General features: G+C 36.7%; 1 protein-coding gene across 1 annotated transcript; it reads left to right on the forward strand.

The window, feature by feature from the left end:
• Positions 1-12,545: 12,545 nt before the first annotated feature.
• On the forward strand, positions 12,546-15,834 carry LOC109156123. The gene is made up of 4 exons (XM_019303964.1): positions 12,546-14,297; positions 14,443-14,513; positions 14,634-14,705; positions 14,820-15,834. Exons 1-4 carry the CDS (start codon positions 12,546-12,548, stop codon positions 15,832-15,834), a joined length of 2,910 nt encoding a protein of 969 aa, XP_019159509.1.
• Positions 15,835-16,221: the final 387 nt, after the last annotated feature.

Genomic DNA, 16,221 nt, shown 5'->3' on the forward strand with positions numbered 1-16,221 from the left:
CATAGGCTTGCACATCTTCTCAATCACCACCACAAGAGTCATGCATGACACAAATCATAAGGACTTTCCACAGGTTGTAATGGGGCTAGGGTTAAGGTAGGGAATATTTAGGAAAGTAGCTTAAACTAAAGCTTTCAAACTAGAGGAGCAAATAAATACAAATAATCCAAGATACTTGCTCAACACCAAGTATAGAATGCTTCCTCAGTATTACCAGAATTTCCCCTTACTTCATTTATTTAGAAGTAACTTCAACTCAAAATCAATTGCTGATTCTTTCTCATTTTCTCATAAATTTTCAGCAATATTTTTCTTTTTCAAACATATATTCTCCATTTTTCCATTGTTTCATTTTTTCAATTTTTCAACTTCCATATTTTTTTGGAATCATGAATTGTCTTCGTTTTCTTTTTCATAGAAGACCAGTGACAAATCGGCATTGAAGATACAACCCACATCATTCTCCATCATATTAACACAAGAAAGTGACATCCCCCATACTTCTTCCTCACAACCTCATGTAGATTACACGAATAATTCAAAATTTGCTCCACTAGTTATTCAGCTGGGTGAAGACATTATTTTTAGATATAAAAGGCTTATAGTGTGGTTCAAGATAAAGAAAAGAATGTCCATAAAGCTCAAAGTGGGTTAACGAAGGGAAATAAATCATAGGACAAACCGGTTATTTGGCTAGTGAAGCTCAAGATCAAATAATGGCCTTAATCACACTTGAATCATGCATGGTCTAATTAGCTTTAAAAGAGAATCAAGGCAAGTTCTAGAGAAACAAAATTATGGAAGAAATCACACAATAGAAAGAAAATAAGACCGAAGTGTCAGTCAATGGCTCAAAATCTCACAGGTTTATTGGTTACTTAATCTGGCCACTACATATCGAACAGGAAATGCTAACAAATTAATCACAACTTGCCAAACTATTTATTCAATCATGTTATGAATTCCAAGAAAGGAAAAATAAAATAATTTTTTTCAAAATAATACTTATTTTTCATAAAATACTAGTAAAATATTTGTGAAAATTTTTGAAAATTTTGACATATGCAAACAAATAATAAAACTAAATTCCCTCCCCGACACTTATTATCAACATTGTCCCCAATGATGAACAAAAAAGCACAAAAAACGGGTTATTGAATGAGAAAAGGGAATAAAAGAAAAAGAATAGAACAAATACACCTTAGGTTGCCTCCCAAGCAGCGCCTTTGTTTATCGTCGTTGGCTCGACTTATGATATTTCTTTAAATTTCCATCGTCTTTTTGAGTACCTTCGATGATTATGAGTGTTCAAAGAAACAGTCCCTTCATGCAGACTAGTACTCAAAGCTGATTTATTATTTCTTTCTTTTTCATTCGAAGCAATTTCATCAATTGTAACAAAGTTCAAAGAATCAACAAAAATTGCAAAATTATCATCACTAGGAGATTTCATGGTATCATAAATATTAAAAGTCACAAGTTTACCATTAGACTCCATAGTAAGCATACCACTATGAATATCAATTTTTGTTTTTGCAGTGTTTAAGAATGGCCTTCCTAACAAAATATGAATATTATTTTCCATATCAAGCACATAAAAATCAGCAGGAAAAACCAAGTTATCAACTTCAACAATCAAATCCTCAATCACAGCCCTAGGATATGTAGTAGATCCATCAGCCAATTGAATGACTGCATTAGTTTTATTCAGGGGTCCAAGATTTAAAGAATTATAAACAGAATATGGCATGACATTAATAGAAGATCCTAAGTCTAGCATAGCATTTCTAAATTTCACACTACTTATCATGCATGGAATAGTAAACATACCTGGGTCTTTGCACTTTTCAGGAAGATTGCCTTGACTAGCCATAAAGACATTCTCTTGCACTTTCACTTCCTCAATTCTTTCATTATTTCGTTTCTTTTTCATAGTGCGTACCTCTTTTAGAAAATTTTCATAGCGAGGTACTTTTTCCATAGAATCTAAAAATGGTTTATTAGCATCACATTCACGAAATGTCTCATACAGATCATTATTTGAGTTTCCTCTTATTGGTTCTAAAAGAGCTTGAGGAAATGGGGGTACTGGTTCATAATCAGAAAAAGAATAAAGCTTACCTTGGGACTTCTCTTTATTGTTGGCAATGATTCCTGCACTTATTTCCTTATTTAAATCAACATTCTTTTCCAGCGACATACTTTCAACATTAATTGCACTTACATTCTCTTTAGGATTAACAACTGTTTGAGCGGGTAATTTGCCAGAACTCTATGCTTCCAACCGACTAACCGTAGTTGCTAGTTGGCCCATTTGTCTTTCCAAGTTTTGAATACTAGCATTTGTTTCTTGAATACTAGCCTTTGTTTCTTGACAGAATATTTGTGTTTCTTGTTGAAACTGCAGAGTGTTAGTAGCAAGAGATTTAACAATATCTTCTAGATTCATACCTGAGCTAGAGTTTCGGGTTGGTTGTTGTCTTGAAGGAAATGGTTGTCTATACTGTTGAAAATTAGAACGACTTTGAACAAACTGGTTCCCTTGTGGGTTCCCATAGCTAAAGTTTGGGTGATCCCTCCATCCAGGATTATATGTATTGGAGAACAGATCATACTTACCTTGAGGTTGTCCAGGAAAACCTCCAGCCATGTTAACTTGTTCAATAGGTTCTTCTTGAACAGTTGGGCAGCCATCAGTTTGGTGCCCAACTACCGAGCAAATTCCACATGCTTTTACAGTTTGCATATTGCATACAGCTAATTGACGAACAAGAGTAGTTAAACCAGAAATTTGTTGTTCAAAAGAAGAAATATTTACCTCATTCACTTGCTTAGACGGTTGGACTATTCTATTGCCAAACTATTGAGAATTTGCAGCCATGTTCGCAATTAGAGTTCTTGCAGCGTCCGGTGTCTTGTCAACTAAAGCACCACCGCTTGCAGCATCAATCATGCTTCTATCCATTGGAAAAAGTCCTTCATAAAAGTACTGAATGAGTAATTGCTCACTAATTTGATGGTGTGGGCAGCTTGCACAAAGCATTTTGAAATGCTCCCAATATTCATATAATGACTCTCCATTGTTTTGCCTTATACCACAGATTTCCTTTCTAATGTTGGCCGCCCTTGAAGCTGGGAAATATTTTTCAAGGAATAGTGTCTTTAAGTTATTCCATGTGGTGATGCTTCCGGAAAGTAAATAATATAGCCAATCCTTCGCTGAATCTTTCAAAGAAAATGGGAAGGCTCTCAACTTGATTTGTTCTTCAGTAACCCCTGTGGGTTTCATACTTGAACACACCACATGGAATTCCTTTAAGTGCTTGTGAGGGTCTTCACCTGCAAGTCCATGAAAAGAAGGCAAAAGATGAATTAATCCAGATTTTAATTCAAATTGGACATTAGCATCCAGAGCAGGGAAAGTGATGCATAAAGGTTGGTGATCTAAATTTGGTGCTCCAAGCTCTTTTAAAGTCCGATTCTGAGCCATGGGTTCTTCTTCTAAGGTAGAATCGGTAGCCAGATCACTAAACTCCAATTTGCTCAAAGCTTGTTTCTTCCACCTGCGTACAGTTCTTTCAATTTCTGGATCGTATGGCAAGACTTCTTTGTTAGCAGATCGAGTTATAGGCATAAACAAAAAGAAAATATATTGCAGCAATTACGTAAAAGTAACGAAAGAAAAGATTTTTTAAAATTTTTTTTGGGACAAATGAAAAACAAATAAACAAATAAACAAATAAATAAACACAAAATAAACAAGAAAGTCTCCCCGGCAATGGCGCCAAAATTTGATGAGCTGTCGTAGGCTCCCAAATTAAAACCTTACAAACGTAGTAGCGGGAGTAAGGATCGATCCCACGAGGAGTAACTAGTTTAACTTTTGTGCTCAAGGAAATAATGGGGGTTTGGAAAATAACGAGAATAAAAATTAAGTAAAAGATAATATAATTTAAATAAACAAGAGATTAAATAAATCGAATAAAGCAATGAAACTAATGTATTGAAAGCACTTATAATAGAAAACCTTGGTTAGTAAAGATCCACCACCGAAATTTAACACTGATCATTGATTAGTAAAGTAATTAATATGCAATTGAATATTTGTCGTGAAATTATTTCATTTCCGTTTTCCCTTAGTTATAGGTAACTAAAGCACCCGCAGTTTAATTACCCATAACTACTAAATAACCTAAGACAAGCGCTATAGATTTAATTTAATAGCAGCAATATGAACTAGGAAAACCGACAAACTAAATAACACAAGCACAAGCGGTTGCATTTAATTTAGGAAAATATTCTACCCGAGTCCAATTATCACTAAGCCGTCAATAATTAACCCAGTTGCTACTGAATATTAGAATAATTTGTAGCACAACATTATCTAATATAGCAAATAATTATATCAAGTAAATAACTAGTAGGCCTCCCTAGCAATTAAATGATACAACTATTCAAATAACTTAGAAGAATATTTAATACCCAAATGCATAAAATTTATATAATAAAAATAAATAAATAATCTTACAGCATAATCAATTCCGGTGCTTCAATTCACTAAACCAAGCTAAAGAAATTAGCAATGAATGGACATTGATAACAACTTTACAGAATAATCGAGAGGGGAAGAATGAACATTTTACAAATAAAAACTTCTACTATTTATAGCATTCTAGAAATAGGCTCAATGAATTTCCACCACACAATTCCTAATTTTCCTCGCTGCTGGACATGGTCTTTCGGAACTTTTGCTTGCAGTCCGAATAGCGTCGTTGACGAAGTTCCGCTCGCCGTTGTGCCGTACGTGTCTACTGCATGAAGAAGTGAAGGAATGAAGCAACATAGATATAATGTTAAATTGTTATTTTTGTCTTTTTCTATGATTTGGGGTGGTGGGTCAACATGTTAGAGGATTTTGGATTATTATTATTATTATTATTATTATTATTATTATTATTATTATTATTATTATTATTATTATTATTATTATTATTAGGTAGAGAAGGATAATTATTAAAAACACTAATTAATTAATTAATCTTTAAAAATAAATAATTATTATATAATAGTACTTAATTACTGCAAAAATATTATAAAAATATACCTAAAATATGAGTATAAAATATGCCTATCATGTCGCGACGCCGAGAGAGAGAGAGAGAGAGTCGCCGGGAGTGAGTGGAGAAGAAGGAAGAGTTGTGGGCTTCTTTTGTTGAGCTTTGGATAATCTCCTATCATGCCTAGAAGGTCAAGTTTGGCTAGAAAAGCGGAATGGGTGGATACCCATTACCTTGTTTTTGAAGGTAAAGCCTTTGACCCGGAATCTTTTTCTAATTCTTTGTTGGATATGCTTAGATTCCAAGGTTTGTTGGATGGGTTTCTCGCCATAAGGGCCGAGACTTACCCGAGTTTGGTTAAGGAATTTGATCATCACATGGTTGTGACAAAGGATGGTGATAAGCTTGAAATCACTTCTAAAGTGAGAGGTGTGAAGGTTGTTCTATCTGAAAAGAGGCTGGCTCAGCTTTTGAGTTTATCTGCTTCAAGAGTTGCTCAGTATAGCGGTAACTCATGGATTAGTACGGATACCATGGGGTACCGGGACTATTTGAGTTATTTGTTGGGTCGCACGAGTGGCTTCACTCAAACATCAAGGCCGGAGAAAAAGTGGTTGACTACGGAACAGATGATCTTGGTTATGTTGGTCTCGGATTGTTTGTTACCCAATAACAACAAGAGTAAGTTGTTGGGAAAGTTGGAATGCACCTTTGCCTTTTGTCTCAAGAATATGGTCAAGTTCAATCTGCCAGCTTTGATGTTGCAACATATGGTTTTCTGCCGTGATCATAACCGAAAGAGCCTACCGTATGGGATGGTGTTGAGCTGGATTTTGGTTAGGAAAGGTGTAAGTGTGGATGGTTGTCTATCGAAGGCTGTGGGAAAGTTGGTGTTGGATGCCACCAATCTTCGTAGTTGCAATCTGTTTCAGTTGGAAGATGGTGATTACATCACTCTCGGAGAAGTTGCAAGGAAATCTCCCGAAGAAAGAGCCGAGTTGGCAGCTGAGCTTAAGATTCATGCCGGGAAGTTGAGCCTTGCAGTCCAGAGTTTGGGTGGTGATGAAGAAGATGAGGATGAAGCAGGCCGCGAGGAGGAAGTGGAAGCACCAGAAGCTGCCGAGGCCGAAGAAAGCGATCCTGAAAGTGAAGAAAATCAAAGGAGAAGGGAAGCTCGCACCAAGAGGGAGCATGACTCCATGACGCATGAGGAACGTGTAGTCACCTTGCTTCGTCAACAGAACCGCATGATCGAAGAAGGCTTCGCGTACATGAAGATGCAGTTTGTCGCAGTGAACCAGAGGCTAGACCAGATCGAAGCCAGTTCAAGCCGCAGAGGAGAAGATGAAGAAGAATCTGAGGAGTCCGAGGAGTCGGAGAGCGAGTCCTTCTAGAGTGGAGTTGTGGCCATCTTGTTTGCTCTTCTTTAGTTGTTGTTATCTTCCTAGCCATTGTTACTGTTTGGTTGTTGCTTGCTTTTATGCTTGTTCTTGCTTGTTGTTTTGTTGGATAGTTAGTTTTGTAGTTGGTGTTTTGAGTTAGTTGTTTAGTTCTTAGTTGTTGGCTAGAAGTTGGTGTTTGTGTTGGGACTAGAGTTCGTTATGCTCAATATATCCGTTTGCTTAATTCTTGCCAATCCTTGTTTCGAATTCTTTCTTGCCTTGAAATCTTGTGGAATCTTTTGGGGTTTTGACCAAAAGAAATTGTTCTTGACACTCTTGTCACATTGATGTTCCTTTTTACCATTTGTTCTAATTCGTCGTACCCAAGCTTCGGGGACGAAGCTTCTTCGAAAGGGGGGAGAATGTGACACCCCGAAATCCAAATTTGATTAAGGGATTAATTAAGTAATTGATCCTATTTCAATTTGTAATTTAATTCCTTAAATTCATGAAATTCAATAGTCGGGGACTAGTAATTGACTAGTCAACCCCAAAGTCAGAGTTGTACCTTGAGCTTTGTAAGGAGTTCCCTTGTTTCCTTACACCTCTTCATGTTAGTAAGGGTATTCTTGACATTTCACCTTGTGTTAGTATTGTAACCTAACCTAGTAAGAACACCCTCATTTCTTTCCTTACACTTTCCAAATTCTAGCTCCACTTTCTCTCTAAAAAGGTGGATAGCTTTTCTTCCAAGCCAAGTTGAAGCTTTGCCAAGACTTCAAGAGTTGTCTCCAAGATTCTACCTTTCATACATTTGGGCATCTAGGAGGGTAAGATCTATGTTCATCTTGTGTTTTTAGTGTTTTCTTAGGTGTCTTTTCTTAAAGATAGAATCTTTATGATCTTTTGGTGTGTTCTTGAAGTGGGTTTGGAAGGTGAGCTTTGATAGGAGCTTGGTGAGGTGTTAAGTGAAGGTTTTTGGTCTACAAGAGGTAACCCATGCTCTACAAAATCTATTTTGCTTACCTATATGATGATTTCTTGAATTTTACATGTGTTTTGCTATGAAATGTGAGTGTTTATGCATTGTCTTGTGAAAATGCATATCTAAAGCTTGTGTTTAGGGTTCTTGTATGCCATTGCTTGGTTATTCCTTTGATTCAAGTCATTTTGTTGTATTTGGTGAAATTTGGCATGTTTTGGACTAGAATTTGAGTTTGGAGATGAAAATCCCCGAAGGGATTTATTTTGGTACAGGTGTGTACCCGCGGGCGGAACAGCGGGTAGGAGGTCCACCCGTCGCCCACCCGCGGGGTACAGGTTGCTTGTGGGTTATGTACCCGCGGGCGGAACCGCGGGTAAGGGCCTACCCGTGGGTCCATCCGCGGGGTACAGTATATGGATGTTGGGGGATTTGTTCCCCGTGATTCTTTTGACTCGATATTTGGTCTTTTGACTTCCTGTTGTTCTTTTGTGTATTTGAGTGTCTTCTTGATGTTTCGTATGTCTAGAACTATATGGTAGGAATCCATGTAGGTCTTGGTGTCTTGAATCGTGCTAAGTGTTCAAAATTTTGTTTCGTTGAACCGTGATGAGTCTTGTGTGTTCTTCGGAACTACGTTTGGTTTACCCGTTTAATAAGCATGCTAGTTCGATGTTTAAATGCTAGCATGTGTGTTGTTTGTACCTTCCGTTGGTTGATGATAACTTGTGTTATTCATCGTTGTTGTTATTGGACTGTGATCCATTACTTGATTGAGTATGGTTTCATATCTTAGACGAGTGCGCGGTCTAGTGCCAGCTAGTATAGCTCCCCTCTTATGTTTTGTGGCCTGTGAGCCAATCTAGACTTAGTACTCTGTTGGATGGTTGTAGATTTTAAACAATGCAGATTTAGCCTGTGCGTTCACCCTTGGGTGAGCGTGGCATAGCACCCCGTTTCCTTTGTTTTATATATTTCCTCTTTCAGTCTTCCGCTGTGTTTGGTGTTTTGGTTTAAGATATCTGCATGTTTTAAGGCTTTAAATAGCATGGTTTTAGGGGGTGTTATAGTTTGGTCTTACCGTCCAATTTCTATCCTAACTATTGTCTGAATTTCAACGAGAAAAAAATATATGTTCTAATTAAAAGGGTATCTGTTCATAACTTCTAGCACAAAGAGTCAATATCACATCCGCTGAAGCTTGAACCTACAACCTCCTACGTGGGAGAACAACTTAGTGCCACTAGACCACAAGGTCATTGGTAACCTATGTTTTTTAGTTACTAAAACCCTTGACCATTGAAGATGATTCTTGATGGTTTGGATATATATATGTATACACATTGATACAAAACAACAAACGTAAAGATAATTGGAAAGAAAATAAAAAACACTGTAACTCAAACTCAAAAGTTTCAAATAGTATTTTCTCTGCCCTTCCCATCTGACAAAGCATGCTTAAATAGGATACAAAGGCAAATAAAACACACTTAACTCAAACTCAAAAGTTCCAAATAGTATTTTCTCTGCCCTTCTCATCAGACAAAGCATGCTTAAATAGGATACAAAGGCAAATAAAACACACTTAACTCAAACTCAAAAGTTTCAAATAGTATTTTCTTTGCCCTTCCCATCAGACAAAGCATGCTTAAATAGGATACAAAGGCAAATAAGAGAAGCTACTGGAATTAAAAGCTTGTAAATATTTTGTTGGTAGATTATTTTAGCTATATATTTTGGTTGTAGTTGTTTTGGAAAATGCAAACTGAATGTGGGTAATACTCCCTTTAGCATTGTAAAACTTTAATCTTTTGAATAGTCCACCATCAATGCAGTGTATCATTTTGGTAGTTTGCAGTTTATACCATGCCAGTTTACAGTTTCATCAATTCCAGTTTCATAAACGATAGATACCATTCCAGTTTACAATTTCATCATTTCCAAATTGTAAAACTATAGATACCATTCAATATTACAAACTTCCATTCATAAATAAGTGTCAAATTACAGCAGACTAGCAAAGTACATCATGCTAAACGGAGTTTACAACTATGACTCCCAATTTCAACAAATTTGAAGTACAAGTAAAACAAACTAAATGCTAAAACAATTTGTTGGTCCCAAAAGAGGTATGGTAAAAGTCTAAAGGGTGGGGGGGGGGGGGGGGTGAATAGACTTTTAAACTGTTTTTGCAAATTACAACAATTGCTAAGGCAACAGAGAAACCAAAACTCTTAACTAGCTAGATTGTTAGAGTCTGGTGCACAGCAGAATAATAAAAGATAAGGTGTTGTGTGATTGTGTCAAGTATATCCACGTGAGAAGCATGCAAGAAGCAGTAAGTAAATAAAGCAGTAAAGAACACAAGGCAATTATAGTGGTTTGGAGGTGGTGTTATCCTCCTACTCCAATTACTCTTATCCTCCAAGAGCAATTCACTATATCTACCACTACTTGGTTCCAAGATACAATGAATTTCGTGATCTAGTGCTTTGATCACCAAGCCCACACGAATCACGCCCAGTGCCTACAACACTGTTGCTTCGGATTTCACAACTCTGTGCTACTTTCCTTCCCCTTTCTACACTCCGGTAGAACTACAATTCATATTTCACGACTCCGCGTTACTTTCCAGGATTTCACTACTCCGTGTTACTTTCCCCCCAACTTCTACACTCCGGTAGAACTGCTACTTGGATTTCGCAACTCCGTGGTACTTTCCCTTCTCCAAGACTTTACACTCCTTGTGACAGTCTTCTTCCTACACTCCAGTAGGGATCACTAGTACAAAATTGAACATAGAAGATTGACCATAGGCCACCATTGTTGAAAGAATGGTTGTCTAATCTTAGCCCAAAAATTCACGGTGGCAATTTTGTAAATAAGTGATCAATAATCCGCCACCATTGTTAGCTGTAATGGTTGCCCATTGTATTTTGTATTTATTTTAAAAAAAATTAATTTATAATAGTCAACCATTTCTAATAGAAATGGTTGTCTTAAAATAGAACTTGTTTTGTAATAGAACTTAAAATAGAAATGGTTGCCTTAGATTAACCCTAGATCTATGGAGTCAGAAGACATATCGACATTCCAAGACGAACCGATCGACGAATTAGACGAATTCGCTGTCGATCTGCCGCTGCGTGACCACCAATCGACGAACGAAGACGACGATCGGCGTGACCACCGATCTGCCGCTGCTCTCTCCGGCGACCACGCTCTCGATCTCACCCCTCCACCACGCGATTGTTCTCGCCCCGCCACGATCGATCTGCTCTCTCCGGCGACCGCGATCGATCTGCTCCCATCCGACCTCGACGCTCTCGCCCGGCGACCCACCGCCACCACGCCGTTGGCGGAGACCACCGCGACGCACCGCCACAGTCGAGCCGCCATCCCCGGCCCGCCGACGCCACTGCCGCCCCTAGCCGACGCCACTGCCGCCTCCCTTTCCCGACGTCGCGCCACTGCCAGGTTAGTTTTTTTTTTTTTAATTTTTTTTTAATTGTTAATAGTTAATATATATATATATATATATATATATATATATATATATATATATATATATATATATATATATTCAAAGTTTGTGTCTTCCTCAAAGTTTGTGTTTTGCTTTTTGAATTTTCAAGCGGTGGAACAGAATCACCGATGTAGTATATCTCTTTGTTGAACTTACATATTTGATGCCAAAGAAAAGAAAATAATTCTGTATGTAGCATTAATGTAAGAACTTTGATCACAGATGAACAAAAATTGTTGGCAAACCATTGTGTAGCCCAGCTAACATTATGATGAAACATATGAAGGAGAAAGATAGTTAAATGTACAGTGGCCATTAAGTAGTTATTGAGATGGAATGCAATCATAAATAAAGCCTGAAACAGGAAGACCTACAATGGTTGGAGATAGTTCATGTAGTGATAAACTAAAGTTAATTCAATAATTGGTTAACTTTTTTGTTAAAAAATGAACATGTTTCTGGGTCAAGCAGTTTGAACAGAGAGAGTAAACAATGTGCTTGGTTTTGGAGATAAACTTAGTAGCTTGTGTAAAGCAATATTGTGGTAAAGAGTGGCCTTGATATCTAGGTATTTGTGTACGGTGTACATTTCCCTAATGCAGTAAGAGATAGATTTATAGACTTGGCCTCCTCTAAAGTGTGTGCTTCACTTCTTGAAACATAGAACTTTGTCATGTAACCTCTAATGTACATCTAAATTGCAGAGTACAGAAATCTTGTTCACCCTTTATGAGGAATTGATGATCTAGTGGACATTGCAAATGGTAGTGGAGTTAATTCCAAACAAATGTGATTCAGACTTTATCAAGGAATGCAGTTCATAGGAGATCAGCAAAGATGAGGGGAGGAAATACACTTAAGCAGAACCCTCAATATTCCTATGTACATATAAGATTACAAAGAATCATACGGAAATGTTTAGCAATAAACCATTCAGGAATGCTTTCATTCTCATTCCTTTAGGAAGGTTTAGAAATAGATTTTTCTGGTTACTTGTTCAAATGTGTAATTGAAAATTGAAATATGAATATCTCTTGATAATAATTTTAGTACTCTAACTCATACTAGAAACAGAAGAAAGTAATATAGGCTATTGATTTTTTATTTTTATTTTTTATATGCCTTGCAGCATGTGATGCATTCACTTAACTAATGACCATAACTGCCCTTTATTTGGTAATAGATGGGCTACTAACGGTCAAAAGTTCTAACAGTCTTCTATCTCTTATTTCAGTTGACATTTATTTGGTGGTATACATTCAATAATGCAGGTTTCTCGTCACAAGAGAGGGATACAAAATGGACCTAAGGCTCTGAAACCTCAACCAGTGATTATCCGCTGCAAGTAAGTATTCCATCTATTCCTATGCCCCAAATATTAGAATTGACATGCCGTTATAATGCTATTAGACAATCCTCTTCATTACTTGTAAACATCTGTTATGCTAAGTTGAATGACTACATTTGATTGCTCAACATGCAACAAATTATAATCTTAGTCATACTTGATTGTGAGCATTACCCAAAGACAATTAAGTAACCATTGCGTATCCATATCTGATTAGTACTTAAGAGTAGTATTTTATGAATTCACAGATATGGATAGAAGTTGGATGTTCGGAAAACGCACTACATTCCCATATATGCAAGGGGTTCAAGAGTTTATACAATGTGCTGAAGAAAATATGAGTAAAAAGGGGGAGGACTTTATTGTGTGCCCGTGTTGCGATTGTCAGAATTTTAAAAGATATCGTAGTTCTGATGAAGTGAAGAGTCATTTGATACGTCGTGGTTTTAATGAAGGATACACAAGATGGATATGGCACGGTGAAAGCTTAATTCCTAGTACAAGTGTAATTAAGGAAACTTATATAGATAGTGAAACTCATGCACACGGTAAAACTAAAGCAAATTGTCAAACTCTTGAAGATAATGAGAAGAATAATGCATCTCATGTTAGCAATGATGAGAATGATGAAGATAATGATCGAATAGATGAAATGATGCGTGATGTGCAGGAAGATTTTAGTGAAATGCCTCCTGAATTTAAAAGTTTGTTTGACAATGCTGAAAAACCGTTGTTTCCTGGAAGTACTAAATTTACTAAGTTATCTGGAGTGCTTAAATTATATAATTTAAAAGCAAAAAATGGATGGAGTGATAAGAGTTTCACGGAATTATTAGAACTAATAAAAGACATGCTTCCGGGTGACAATGAACTTCCTAATTCAACTTACGAAGCAAAAAAAATGTTGTGTCCTTTGGGTATGGACATTGAGAGGATACATGCATGTCCAAATGATTGTATTTTGTATTGGAAAGATTACAAAGACTTGCATGTGTGTCCAAAGTGTGGAGCATCACGTTATAAAAACAAAGATGCATGTAAGAATAAGAAAGGTCCCCCAGCCAAAGTATTATGGTACTTACCCGTAATACCAAGATTTAAACGCATGTTTTCTAATCCAAGAGAGGCAAAAAATTTGCAATGGCATGCTATTGGAAGAAAAGAAGATGGAAAACTGAGACATCCAGCTGATTCACCTCAATGGAGAAATATTGATAGGAGGTGGCCTGATTTCGGTTCTGAAAATAGAAATCTTAGACTTGGACTGTGTACTGATGGAATGAATCCTCATGGTAACATGAGCAGTCGAAATAGTACTTGGCCTGTTCTTTTAGTAGTTTACAATCTTCCTCCTTGGTTGTGTATGAAAAGAAAATACATCATGTTGTCGTTGTTGATATCAGGACCTAAACAACCAGGAAATGACATTGATGTATATCTAGCGCCACTTGTTGAGGATTTAAAGATTTTGTGGAATGAAGGTGTGTCGGTGTATGATGCTTATACTCGAAGCAGATTTACCTTACGTACAATGATTTTTTGCACAATAAATGATTTCCCAGCTTATGGTAACCTATCGGGTTATACTACTAAAGGAGCTAAGGCATGCCCAATTTGTGAAGATGAAACTTCCAGTCTATGGTTGAGTAACTGTAAAAAGAATGTGTTCATGAGCCACAGGACATTTCTCCCTACGGGTCATCCTTATCGTAAGAAGAGAAAGGCTTTTAATAGAAATCTTGAGACTCGAGTTGCTCGTTTACCTTTATCTGGAGATACTATTTATGAACGTGTTAAGAATATTGAAGTTGATTTTGGTAAGACTTGTAAGACTAGTCAAACGACTCCTTGGAAGAAGAGGTCTATATTTTGGGTTCTACCATATTGGGAGCATTTATCAGTTAGACACTGTCTTGATGTTATGCATGTTGAAAAAAATGTTTGTGACAACATTATTGGGACACTGTTAAACATTCAAGGGAAGACGAAAGATAGTGTTAAGGTTAGAAAGGATATGGTTGAAATGGGAATACGGGATAAGTTAGCACCACAAGAGTTAGGAAAGCGGACATACTTACCTCCAGCTTGTCATACTTTATCCAAAAAAAGAGAAAACAAGTTTTTGTGCCTGTTTAAATGGTGTCAAGGTTCCTTCTGGGTATTCGTCGAATATTAAGAAACTTGTGTCGATGAAGGACCTTAAGTTGGTTGGCATGAAGTCTCATGACTGTCATGTATTAATGCAACACATGTTACCAATTGTTATTCGAGACATCCTACCGAAACATGTTAGGCGGGCTATAACAAAGCTTTGTTTCTTTTTCAATGCTATTTGCAGTAAAGTTATTGATCTAGATGTATTAGATGATTTGCAGGCTGATGTGGTTGTTACTTTGTGTCAATTTGAAATGTATTTTCCTCCATCTTTTTTTTTTGATATTATGGTGCACTTGATTGTTCATTTGGTGAGAGAAATTAAGATGTGTGGTCCGGTTTTTTTGAGGTACATGTATCCGTTTGAAAGATATATGGGAATATTGAAAGGATATGTGAGAAACCGGTATCGACCTGAAGGGAGTATAATTGAAGGTTATGGTGCTGAAGAAGTCATTGATTTTTGTACTGATTATTTAGCTAATGTTGAGTCAATTAGTGTTTCTAAGTCTCGTCATGAAGGAAGACTCACCGGGAAAGGTACTATTGGGTACAAACCAGTTTCTCCACCTTTGCAGTTGCGAAATAAGGCACATAATCTCGTATTGCAACATCTTTCTGAGGTACATCCATACTTGGGCCAACACATGTCCCTGATAAGAGAACAAAATCCTTTAAAGGGTGAAAGATGGGTGACCATTGAACACAATCGCACATTCATCACATGGTTCAAAGATATAGTGATGAAAGACGACTTATCTCAAGTCAGTGAAACCATCAAATGGTTAGCATATGGACCTGATTTGCTTGTAAGTTGTTATGAAGGTTATGACATAAATGGATATACATTTTACACCAAGCGACAAGATGAAAAGAGTGTGGTGCAAAATAGTGGGGTTACACAAGTAGCATTATCAAAAGATTATTCAAGTGCTAAGGATACTAAACCGATTGATGCTGCTATGTCTTATTATGGTGTGATTGAAGAAATTTGGGAACTTGATTACAAAGTGTTTAAAATTCCTCTATTCAAATGTAGTTGGGTCGATAATAGAAGAGGCGTTCGGATAGATGAATTCGGTTTTACTTTGGTTGATTTTGAACGGTTGGGTTATCATGATGAACCATTTATACTTGCATTTCAGGAAAAACAAGTGTTTTATGTTTCTGATCCTGTTGATAATAAGTGGTCAATTGTGTTACAAAGCAAAAGATCTATTGTTGGTGTTGGTGATGTTGTGGATGAGGAAGAGTATGATCATTTTGATGAAACTCCTCCATTTTCTATTGGCGTTCAGTCTTTATCTTTAGAAGAAGATAACCTTGAAATAAGTTACATGCGTAGTGATCATGAAGAAGGATTGTGGGTTGACAATAGGTTGTAATATTGTAAGCTTTATAAATTGTTAAATAATTTTTAAGACTATTTTGTTCAAGTTGAAATGCAATATAACATGTTTACTAATAATTTTATTTTGTTTGTGCAGGCATATATAGATAATCATGCCTGATCAATCTATATCTTCAGGCCCTCCTACTAAAGCTACTGAACGCAAAAAAAGAGGGCCTACAACATGTAAAAAATTGAGGAAAAAAAAGGCTTCGGAACTTTCAGTTCAGTTTGATGAAAGTGGTAGGATAACTGGAGAACATTCTACTGAGTTTTCTACATACATTGGGACTTTGGTTCGTGCTCGTGTTAATATCAATTTCAAGAATTGGCGTGAGGTAGATTCAAATCTTAAAAATACCATTTGGGAAGATGTTAAGGT

This window comes from Ipomoea nil, unplaced genomic scaffold (genome assembly GCF_001879475.1).
Source record: "Ipomoea nil cultivar Tokyo-kokei standard unplaced genomic scaffold, Asagao_1.1 scaffold0276, whole genome shotgun sequence".
Classification (NCBI taxonomy): domain Eukaryota; kingdom Viridiplantae; phylum Streptophyta; class Magnoliopsida; order Solanales; family Convolvulaceae; genus Ipomoea; species Ipomoea nil.

Coding starts and splice junctions, on each gene's coding strand:
- LOC109156123 (XM_019303964.1), top strand. CDS start 12,546: ATGGATAGAAGTTGGATGTTCGGAAAACGCACTACATTCCCATATATG. Junction 14,298..14,442: donor AGACGAAAGATAGTGTTAAG/GTTAGAAAGGAT, acceptor AATGGTGTCAAG/GTTCCTTCTGGGTATTCGTC. Junction 14,514..14,633: donor CTTAAGTTGGTTGGCATGAA/GTCTCATGACTG, acceptor TGCTATTTGCAG/TAAAGTTATTGATCTAGATG.